The 12322-nt window shown below is 40.2% G+C and overlaps 1 protein-coding gene across 1 annotated transcript in view; it reads left to right on the forward strand.

The window, feature by feature from the left end:
- cox10 (cytochrome c oxidase assembly factor heme A:farnesyltransferase COX10) overlaps positions 1–9919 on the forward strand; it is a 136367-nt gene extending 126448 nt beyond the window's left edge. The window contains exons 6-7 of the mRNA XM_078225432.1: positions 1344–1576; positions 7068–9919. Of these exons, the coding sequence (XP_078081558.1) occupies positions 1344–1576; positions 7068–7492 (658 nt within the window). The 3' untranslated portion in view covers positions 7493–9919. The remainder of the gene's footprint in view (positions 1–1343; positions 1577–7067) is intronic.
- The last annotated feature ends 2403 nt before the right edge of the window (positions 9920–12322 follow it).

The following is a 12322-nucleotide window of genomic DNA, read 5'->3' on the forward strand; positions in this document are numbered from 1 at the left end:
TAAACTCCAGAGAATGTAAGCCCAATTTGCTAAGCCTCGCGTCATCGGACAACACCCCTCACCCCAAGTACCAATTTGGTGAACCTTTGCTCCATCCAAGCATGTGTCTCAGCGTTAACTGTGAGCAAGGATTTTACTGCAGGGGCTTGTATCTGAGGTGGATCCTGTCCTCTGCCAACATCCAAATGTACCCACCTTCACCTGGGGTCACTGGCTGGCAATGGAAAGTGTGAACCTAAACAGCTGAAATCAGCTAACTCAGCATTGACAGGGAATTAATCCTGGGACTGTCCGTGTGGTTCAGCTACTCGCTTAGTAAATTCAAGGCATTCAGTGAAACGCTGTTTTCTGAGGATATCAAAACTTTGCTTGTAATTTAGTGATATCAAGAAGAAATTAGATACAACTCGGGGCTCAAGGGATTAAGGGATATGGAGAGAAGGCAGGATCAGGATATTGAATTTGATGATCAGCCATCATCTTGAATGGCGGAGCAGGCTCAAAGGGCCGAATGGCCTACTCCTATTTTCTATGTCTCTATGGAACACTTCAATGGAAAAACAACAGCAGAAGTTAAAAACACCTGAACACAAGTCAATGCAACTAAGAATTATAAGTATACATTGATTAGATTTTTCTGAAACCCTACAAGTGGTATACATAGACAAACATGATGCATGAGAGATACCTTCATTTGAGTGGCAGCTATAATTCACTCAATCACTTTTGAGTTAATATCCAGTCAGCCCCTCTCATTGTAATTTTTTTTATGTCCAAGCAAATCATGGAATAACTTACTTGTAACAATGGCTGGTGCAGACATGCTAATAACTTAGTTAACTAACTAATTTAGAAACTTAGAAAACTAGCAAATTACCTTTGATTGTGTTTACAGGAGGAAATTTGCAAAAGACCCAGCATAGACTCAATGGGCCGAATAGTCCCCTTCTCTGCTATAAATGACTCTTAAGAACTAATGCTGATTATATTAATTGGTCAAATTCCTCCCTATCCACCTATCAATGTGCAAAAAAAAAAATTGCCCCAACATAAACTCAAAATAATGGCAACTTTGGGCATTCATAATTGAAGACTGGACAAAAGCAACTGACACAATGTGATCCAGTGACTTGACCACATTATTGTGGGCAATAGAGAAGGTGATGGTAGAGAAAGAGCAGATAACAGTTCTATTTGGTATGTGGACATTTAACTGCAACGTTAAGGTCTGAAGCAATGATACTGAGAACACCATTGACTGATTTTTTTTCTTTGTAATTGAAATTGTGTAAAGAGCATAACTTGTGCAATTTGCTTATCTATGTTTTATTTTAAACCTCCAGCCCACTCCACGCAGTGTCCTTTGCCGTTGCCTGCAGTGTGCCTGGTATAGCTCTGCTGACCCTTGGAGTAAACCCACTGACTGGAGCTTTGGGAGCCTTTAACATTTTCCTCTACACATGCTGCTACACCCCAATGAAACGATTGAGTATACTTAACACCTGGTTAGGGTCCGTGGTTGGAGCCATTCCCCCAGTCATGGGCTGGACAGCAGCTACTGGCACCATCGGCATAGGTAAGTCTGTCCTACAAAAAGTACCATGTGGAGAAAGTAAGGATGTGCACTGAACATATATTGAATTTCATTTCTGAGAAACTTAACTGATCAGTTGTAAATGTGAATAATTGTTTCAGGATGAACGGGAAGAGCAGTTTAGGAAGGAATTCTTTCAATGACAATTGAACACAACTGTTCGTGAACTCATGGCAAGTAGATCTATCCTAACCCAGGATAATTGTTGAATAATTTAGGAACAGAACTAGACCCGTATCAGAAGTTGTTCTTCACAAAAAGAGCGATCACCATGTGGATTGAACTTGGAATAAAGAGGAGAACCTTGAATCACTTACAAACCAAATAAAAGCTACAATGGAGGGAGTTTATGGGGCCGCCTGAATGGATTAACTAAGGATAGCTGAACAACTACTGTCAACTTCTTGGGGGTTGCCATTCACCAGACACTGAATTGGACTAGCGTTATAAATACTATGGCTACAAGAGCAGTTCAGAGGCTGGGGATCCTGCAGCAAGTAACTAACTTTCTGACTCCTGAAAGCCTGTCCACCATCTTCAAGGCACAAATCAGGAATGTGATAGACTACTCTCCACTTACCTGGATGAGTGCAGTTCCAACATCACTCAAGCTTGACACCATCCAAGACAAAGCAGCCCGCTTGATTGGCACTCCATCCACAAACATTCACTCCTTCCACTATTGTGGCATGGTGGCAGCAGTATGTGCCACTTACAAGATACACTGTAGAAAATCACCAAGCATCCTTAGGTCACAAAGCTGTGATGATAAACCTTTTTACACAAAATTAAATCTGTGCGACCAAACGCTGCTCCTGAATGTGTCGTTCTGTTGTGATTAAAACTCCCGTTTGTCTTTTGTGAACATCTAAAGTAAAGTTTAGACAGCACCTTCCAAACCCACAACCACTACCATCTAGAAGGAGAAGGGCAGCAGAGACATGGCAGCACCACCGCCTGGAAGTTCTCCTCAAAGCCACCCACCATCCTGACTTGGAAACATATCTCTGTTCCTTCACTATTAGTGGGTCAAAATCCTGGAGTTCCCTCCCTAACAACGCTTTGGATGTATCTTCACTACATGGACTGCAGCAGTTGACGAAGACAATTCACCACCACCTTTGCAAGGGCAGTGATAGATGAGCAATAGTTCTTTCCAACGATGCCCACACCTAAGAATGAATTCTGTAAAACAACCTTCCTCATCCATAATCATAGGATCCCTACAAAAAGAGGCCATTTGGCCCGACGAGTCTGCACCGACTGACAGAGCACCTCACCCAGGCCCTATCTCCGCAAACCTGGTATTTACCCCGCTAATCCCCCTAACCTACAGATCTTTGGACACTAAGGGACAATTTAGCATGGCCAATCCACCTAACCTGGACTATCTTGAGATCTGTTGAGAATCATGCAGACATGCATTTATTTCAGTAAAATAATCAGCATAGCAGCAAATAGTTACCTAGTTTGTATTAATTTTGCCATTTTTGAGACTGAATATCTCAATTGAGATTCCTGCACTCCTAGCACAGAACCACATTCCCCAAATATGTTAGCAGTACAGTTGGAGCTTCTGAACGCCAAGGGTTTTTTCTGTATATTTAAAGGCCAACTGTTTTAAGATTAAACCAATTAGTTCACATTCAGATGTTTATGCCAGATGTCATTGGACCACTGTTCCTATGAAGATCAACGTGATTGTTCAGTTAATTGTCATCCTTTACTTGTTTCTGAACCTATTTCCTGAGTTGGGGTTTAGAAAGAACCGTGTTTGTGGCTATTCAGATGGATGAATATTCTCCTGGCACAAATTCAAATCATAGATTGCACTTGACCCACTTGTTACTAAATGTCACATCATTGTTAGACTAGATCTAACCATTTGGGCGAGGCACAAATTAAGGGCTTATAACAAATGCACAAACCACCCAGCAACTGATCTAAGGTGGTCCCAATGGACACATGATGGCCCTTATCATTAATTGTTAATCAGATAAAGAGATTTTCTCATAGTGGGTGGTGACTCAGCAGAAAGGCAGCAGAGTGTTCTGCCTTGGTGGCCTGGGATCAACAGTATTCAAGTGAGCACTGTTTTACTGCAGACGTGAATTGATATTAATGCAGCAGTTTTCAATCATGGAAACACTCACTGCTTTGCCTGAAATACATTGATGAGGGACCTTAATGGTCAGTAGTCGCATTCAAGCTCTAATGTTTGTGGCAAAGTGAATACAACATGGATTCAATCTTGGGGGAAATTTGTATCTTCCTTCTGCTGTAATCCCAGGAACTCTCTAAATGATGTGGAACATTTGGAGCAGAGCTGGTCACAGTTACTGTACTGGCTCTTGGCAAGACAAGCTTCCTTAACAATGTTTATAAACACTTTTTAACGATAAATTTTGTTTCCACTAAAACTGCAAGAACAGAGCAAATGGAGTGTAGGGACATTGTTCTGACCTCCAGCTATAAATACAATAAAAGCGATAAAGTAATATCAAACTATTACTAACTCAGAAGATTTAAATTGTTTGACATCAAGGTTGAATTTCAACTGATTTTGGTCATATTCCACTTCCAATCGATGCTATAAATCTAGTACAATCACTTTGGAACCACAAGTCTTTTCCTTCCTCGTGCTTTGTAATAGTTTGACATCAGAATAAGTGTTATATAAACTGCTGCCTCACTGTGGTGGCCTCTGAGCTACCTAGCCACTGCGAAGCCAGCTGAATACCGTTGGAAGTATCTGACATATTGTAGCCTTTGACACATTTCCAAGTGAAACTAGCATATGCAACTCATAATCTGTCATCAGAGCTGCCCTGATCTGAGACTGTAATGTAAACAGGGCAGCTCCAGGCTCTGTCAACCCCACTGACCAGATAGTCATTCCATCTGCTAATGTAAACAGGACTAATGACTCTTGTCTATCCTGTTACTTCCGTGCTGAGCTGTAAAGAGGATCGTCCGTGAGTACTAACAGAACATATCCTTTGGAAAATTATGATGAACTAACTGAGTTATCAAATTCTTCCTTTGTGTAGTATTCTATAATTGGTTATCAAATATTCAATCCCTGCTATTTCTTACAAAGTGATACTTAAGGCATTAGAATTCCATTATTCCATGAAATTCTGAGGTGACTGTGTCTGAAATGTTTGAATTGAAAATGGTGCCAGAGCAAAATTAAAATTGAGGTGTTTCAGAACGGACTTAAAAGAATTCTAAAGCTGGTCACTTCACCTAGTTAACACTTTAGACTCCTTGACTACTGACAGAGATGTCACAACAGAAACAATTTTGTACTTTGTTCCAACGCGTGGCATTAGTTTCCTTACAAGAACTTTGCAGAGGTAGTATTAAACTATCATAGAAATCATAGAAACCCTACAGTACAGAAAGAGGCCATTCGGCCCATCGAGTCTGCACCGACCACAATCCCACCCAGGCCCTACCCACATATTTACCCACTAATCCCTCTAACCTACACATCCCAGGACACCAAGGGCAATTTTTAGCTTGGCCAATCAATCCAACCGGCACATCTTTGGACTGTGGGAGGAAACCCACGCAGACACGAGGAGAATGTGCAAACTCCACACAGACAGTGACCCAAGCCGGGAATCGAACCCAGGTCCCTGGAGCTGTGAAGCAGCAGTGCTAACCACTGTGCTACTGTGCCGCCCATCTATCTATGCTGAATCAATGAACACTATAAAAATATATATGGGTCTGTGCAAATCATCATAAAATCAAAATCCTGTGTTGGGAATTTCCAATATTTGTGACTAAAGGGAGGATAACATTAGTTCTGCCTCTTAAGGACCTCACTTTGACGTTTCTGAGGTTATGTCTTAAGTGACACAAACTTACGACAGAATGTTGACATTTTCCTAAAGCTAGCCATTAAATCTTCAGTTCATGCTTGTGTTATATTACCCTTGATAATTGACATGTTTTACTTTTTATCTAGTCTCTGCCTCTATCATGTTGCACACCAGTCCCCACCTTTGGTGATCGTTGTATCACTGCACAGGGAGAGGCTGAATCTGCATTTGGATTTCCCTCCCTCGCTGGGCAGTATCACTTCACCTCAGCTTTGTGCTTTCTCCTAAGGGCCCAAATTAGATTGTTGGCTTGATGGGTGCAGAACTGAGTGCAAACCTCTATACTCTTATGTAACTGAAATAGTTGTACGTGTTGCGCCATAAAACTGTCCTAGGTTCTGTAATAAGTCTGTGGAGGCAGAAGTCCCTTCAGCAAAATCCCTTTATTTACAAGTCTAACAGCGGGACACAGAGTGCTATCAGTTAGCAGTCTATCTCCAGGAACTGACACCCGCGGTTAAGTACAAGGCAAAGGCTCCCTGATTGGCCCATCAATTGGATCCTAGGCTAATCTCAATGACCTGATTGGAGTCATTGCAGGTTCCTTTTTTATTTCACCCAATTACATCTATAACATCTAATTGTTTTCTCAGAATGGATTTTAAGGCAAATAGATACAGTACATATTTTACTATCATTCTGGATCATTCCTTGATATTTGTGACATTTGAAATAGATTTAATCGCATGCAATGAGGATCTAATATGTAATTGATCTCTTATCTGCTGAGAGTTTTGTAAATGGATGACTGAGGTAGTCCAACTATATGAGACGATGGATTCTGAACCCTTATCTTTAAGAGATGTATTCAAGTCAGGCAGACAAAACAAATTTTCTTGATTAACAATGTGCAATTCTTTCTTGTAATACTGACTGGTCAGGTTCTCCCACATTTTGAAGACATAATGAGGGTACAGGTATAGTAAGGGTCTTCTGTCAACTTCCTGGAGACACAACTATTTTCTTCACTTGTTCCTGCATTTTTATCCTTACCAGCAATGATAAAATAGTTAACAAAATGTGACATGCTCATCTAGTGGTCATAGGAACATTTATATTTAGGAATAGTTCAACATAGCAGCATTAATTTATCTTATCTAATAGTCTTGCAGATTCCAGTGAGTGACAAAATAGAAGGGGAGTGACGAGGCTGCACTGTCAGAATACACTGTTGAGATTCCTTTAATGCCTTAGACTATTTTGCCATAAACAAAATTGTGGATCGAAAAGTTTAATAATTCATGACCGAGTCACACCTTTTGAGCACTGTAATTAATGTGGTTTATTTTTCTCTGGTTTTCATATAGATAGTATGGTGTGTTAGTCAGTGCCAAAGCCAATGTGAATACTGGAATGTGTGAAGGAATGGGCCAAGTTGATTTCCCTGTCACTTTACAAGGGCTTAAGGCAATAAGGAATTATTGAGCAAGGAATTGAGTATAAAAGCTTAATATTTTTAGTGTAATATTTCTACACTTATGTGCGGAAGATAAATTTCTTAGAATTTAATTGTTTTAGAAAATAACATGAGTTTGTCATTGTTTGAAAACTTATACTTGCCTCCCTGTCCCCCTGTTTAGGTGCCTTGTTATTGGGTGGTATCCTGTATTCCTGGCAGTTCCCACATTTCAATGCTTTAAGCTGGAACCTTCGAGAAGACTACTCAAGAGGTGGCTACCGCATGATGTCAGTCACACATCCATCGCTGTGCAAACGTGTGGCCTTCCGCCACTGCATTGCGCTCATTGGACTGTCAACACTGTGTCCTGTATTTGATGTAACCACGTGGACTTTCCCACTCATTTCACTCCCAATCAACTTGTACATCAGCTACCTCGGCTATCGATTTTACAGGGATTCGGATCGCAGCAGTGCTCGGAAACTTTTCTTTTGCAGCCTCTGGCATCTCCCTATGCTATTGCTCCTCATGCTAACCTGCAAGAAATCTCTATTTGGAAATGAGGGAACAGCTCATCACAGCGTTAAAACAGAAATGCAAGCATAACATTCATTTTTATTGAGAAATCTCCAGAAGGCGGTAAAGACCATTTCTGTATCGTGTTGCTATGGCCTCATTCAGTGGGATGCACTGATTTGTTCCGGGAATTTGTACAATCGTTTTTGATTCTGTCATGTGACATAAAAATTGTCTTTTTTAATTTTCTTAGGAACACCAGTCGGCCATTCATGCCCTCAAACCTGCTCAGCCATTCAGTACTTAATTGCTGAGCTGTACCTCATCTGCATTTACTTGCTATGACTCCGTATTCATTAATTCCCTTAACTAAATCTCACAGGCTCCGATTATACCAGAATCCACAGCCTTTGGGGAAGACAATTCCAGATGTCCACAACCTTTTGTGGAGAAATACTTCTTGAATTTTTCCTACCTGACCGAGCTCTGTTTCTATGCCACCAGGTTCTTCGCTCATTAGGGTAAATAGTTTATCTGTATATACCCTATGGAATCTTTATGACATTCTAAATGCCTTGATCAGATCAACCTCAATCTTCTAAACTCCAGAGAATACAGGCTACGTTTATGCAATCTGCCCTCATAATTCAATCCTAAAGTAGGTCCTATATTTTCAACTCTGTTGTGTCTATAAAGTTCTCATGTTGAAAGTGGCACAGTGGTTAGCACTGCTGCATCTCAGCATCAGGGACCCGGGTTTGATTCCTGAGCTTGGGTCACTGTATGTGCGGAGTCTGCACGTTCTCCCCGTGTCTGTGTGGGTTTTCTCTGGATGCTCCAGTTTCCTCCCACAGTCCGAAAGACGTGCTGGTTAGGTGGATTGGCCAAATTCTGACACTAAATTCTCCCTCTGTGTACCCAAACAAGCGCCGGAGTGTGGCGACTACGGATTTTCACAGTAACTTCATTGCAGTGTTAATGTAAGCCTGCTTGTGACACTAATAAATAAACTTAAATTAAAACTTTAACTTGGTTATAACATGTCTTCCATTCTCCCTGAAATATGCCCCTTGACATGTTCTTGGATCCTATCCCTTAATCACATTCCGTAAACACACCAATAACAAATTAAAATGCCAGTAATTCTTTCCATCATGAAGGAGAATTCTGAAAATCCAAAATCTCTTGAAAAATCAATGGCCTGTGATTTGCACCACAAACGTTTTGTGTTCTTAAAACGAATTGTAAAATACATCATTCAGATGCATTCTTCCAAAAAGAAATTGTCCCAGAATTGTGACACTTCATTGAATTGGACTTATTATGAAGTCACTCCAGAACATTCATCTGTTGGAGAACCTTTGGGATTTCCAGCCACATAGAAGGGATGTTCGAGGCTAATAAAACATTCACAGTTAACAATGACGTCTTTGTTCAGGAGTGCTCTAACAGTTTATATGGCACATTAAAGTTAATTTTTCAGTATTGATTTAGAATTATTATTTCATGTCCCTGTACTTGAACTTCATTCTTCCCCTATATGAAGTCAGACTTAACTACAGTCAATCATCAATTGATGTTGCTGAACATGTCCTTTGAAACTGATAGAACAGAAAGATCCCATTCTCATGTTGAAAGTTACATTGTGGAACTGTATAAAAAAATAGTATCTAAATCACGACTCCTGTTTTCACCAGATTTATTTATTGTACCAATACAATAATTGCAACTAAATCAGTACAATGTGTGTGATACTTTTAATCCTTCATCTCAAGTTGCTACCACAAAGGACAGAATGGCCACAACCATTCCATCCCCTCAAAGATTGTTTCTGCACAATTTGGAAGGTCATCACATATAAATAGTCTAATTTCATATTTCAAGTGGATATACATCAAAAAATGTACACATTCATCATCACACTTTACTAATAATCTTGAGTGAACAATATCTAATAATTATGTACCAGTATTTGTATTAGGAGGGTAAATTGCATAGTGGTTTTGTTACTGGACTCGTAGTCCGGAGATCTGGGCTAATGATCTGGAGTCTGAGTTCATTTCCCACCTGGATAGCTGGGGAATTTAAATTCAGCTAATTAAATAAATCTGGAATTTTTTTAAAAAGCTAGTGTCAGTAATGCGGACAATGAAACTCCCGAATTGTCACAAAAAGCCCATCTGGTTCATTAATGTCATTTAAGAAGGGAAATGTGCCGTCCTTATCTGGTCTGGCCTATAAATGACTCCAGACCTGCAGCAATGTAGTTGACTCTTAACTGCCCCCTGAAAAGGCCCAGTGGGGTACGCCATTGTATAGAAACGGGCTATATATACTGGCCTTGCCAACAAGGCCCACATCCCATGAAAGAATATACAAACAAAGAAGTGAAAAGTGTGGTCAGAACGCAAAGTAATCCTCCAATTATTATTCAGTGCCACTTCAACCTGCAATAATTGACTGTGATTGAAAGACTGGAATCAGAGCATAAATGTATTAAACGAGTGAAATATTTGATTTATATTGTCATGATTCTTTTTTTAAAATATCCATAATAAATGAGTAAAACAGAACAAAATGGTCTGCAGTCACATTCTGCTTTTTTATTGCAAAGTAGGGCGAGGGGAATTAACAGTGTCAAAAGTTTCATTATGGCACGTAAATTTCAATGTGAATATGTAATCCAAACCATTGTTAGAACTATGTACATTATTTGGAGAGTTTTGTTTTAATGGAAGGGTAAAGATTGTTGATTAAATTGCATTGTTGCTGATCAGATATGACTATCTGAAGTCATATCTGTGTCAAAATATGATGATTAAATGTTTTTTTAAAATGTATTTTTATGCATAATTGCTAGCGGGTCTCATACTGAGTCAGAGGTTACACTGTTGCCGAGGGTAGGTGAACTTTTCTGGAAAGTGGTTTGTAAGAGCTCTCCAGCAGCACTGAAGTAAGTGTTTTTAGATTTGTTCCAGAAAAATAAATACCTAATCCCTTCACTCACTGCGGGGAGACGAATACCTTTGCTGCCCTCATATACCACAGTTCCATAAATAAATTCCAAAGTGCCACAGAGAAAAGCTGTACTCTTATTGTTTATCTATTTAGGAAGTGGCTTTAAAAGAGAGGTCAAAAAGACATGCAACGCACACTTTTTGCAAACATCTTCACAACTGAATTTATTTAATTAGCGAATGCCAAGTCCCTAAGCCAAGCAGTTTATTCCTGTCCTGCTGTGCTGAGGGCAGATAAGCCTCTGCTGAGTTTGTGGATTGGGCACTCTTCAGTGATGTGGTGCACAGTTTGTTCTCCCGCAGGTACATAGAGGGCTGGGGCTAAAGTTTTTTAAAGTTTTAAAATTGAAGTTTATTTCCTAGTGTTACAAGTAGGTTTACATTACCACTGCAATGCAGGTTACTGTGAAAATCCCCCAGTCGCCACGTTCCGGTGCCTGCTCGGGTACACTGAGGGAGAATTTAGCAAAACCAATGCATCTAACCAGCACGTCTTTTGGAGTATGGGAGGAAACCGGAGCACCCGAGGAAACCCACACAGACATGGAAAGAAAGTGCGAACTCCACACAGACAGTGACCCAAACCAGGAATTAAACCTGGATCCCTGGCACTGTGAGGGAGAAGTGCTAACCACTGTTCCACCATGTTGCCTAATACCCCATTAGTGGAAGTTGGCAAGCAGCAGACATGGTCAATCTTGAACTTGTTGAGGGTGGATCATTCCTTGGAAGATTGAAACCAGGCAGCTGTTGGGTTGGTTTGAGACCAGGTACTTATTTGTCCTGTCCAATGATTCCCATTCATTTATCCAGGTGGAATTTGCGTTGAAGCTCTGTGTGGGTGAGTTTTTCCAGATCGTCCCTTCTTGATGGGAGTCCTGCCTTGGGTGGACTGAAGATCAGCATGAAGTGGCATGTGGGGAGCATTGCAAACTTACTCTTTATTCTGTGGGTTGTTGCAAATCAGCGGATATGTGGAGAAGTGATGTGTGTCAGGACAGGGAGCCAAGGAACTGATGTTGAGTGTAGTGTTCCAATACTGATACGCATGGTAGCATTCAGCTGGGTATCAGCTCTGTGGGTGTGTTTGTATGAGATGACCTTGACCAAAGAGCAATATGCTACTACTGAGTATGAAAGAGCGAGTGGTGGCAGCAGCCCACATTGAGTTTGCTAGTTTGGCAATCAAGTTTCTGGACTTGACCTTAGCTGTTTTTAGATGTTCTCTGAATGTCAGTGTTCCATCTCTCGTCACTCCGAGGTATTTTGGAGTTGGCTGGTGCTTTAACTTGGAGCCATTCATTTGGATGTTGAGCTCTTTATTGGCTTTGTATATGTCATTGGCATACACAAATTTTTGGGAACTGACTTGAAAGATCACAGAAGTAATATAAAATGAGGTAGTTTACTCATTGCAGCTGTGGCAATGTTAATTCTGAAATGAAACTAATGTAATCCCATACCTGGATCTTTCGACATCTATTATCATAATTAGTACATATTGTTCGTACTCGGTGCTTTGCATTAACAATCGCTTGGTAGTACAGAACTTGAATATTGCTGGAAAAAAAACATGTTACCAAAGCTTTTTGTCTTGCACTCATCAGGACAAAGGCAAGAATATCAAATTTAACTATCAGTGAGTGCAAGACGGAAAGCTTCAACTACTTGCCTCATCAATACTTAAATTACTAATTTTTGTTTTAAAAGTCAGGGTTTTATTCATAAAATAAAACCCTTCAAATTTGTCCTTCCAGAATTATTCTTTTGTCATTGTTAGCTGTTCTAATGTGGATATATAAATAAAGTTGCTGTATCTATTACGTGACCAAGAATAAAAATCAAATGTCAAGGTGTCGTTTCTCACACAGGTAATGTACTGTGTTTGCTAAATAAATAAGCC

The sequence above is a fragment of the Mustelus asterias genome, chromosome 12 (assembly GCF_964213995.1).
Source record: "Mustelus asterias chromosome 12, sMusAst1.hap1.1, whole genome shotgun sequence".
Lineage (NCBI taxonomy): Eukaryota > Metazoa > Chordata > Chondrichthyes > Carcharhiniformes > Triakidae > Mustelus > Mustelus asterias.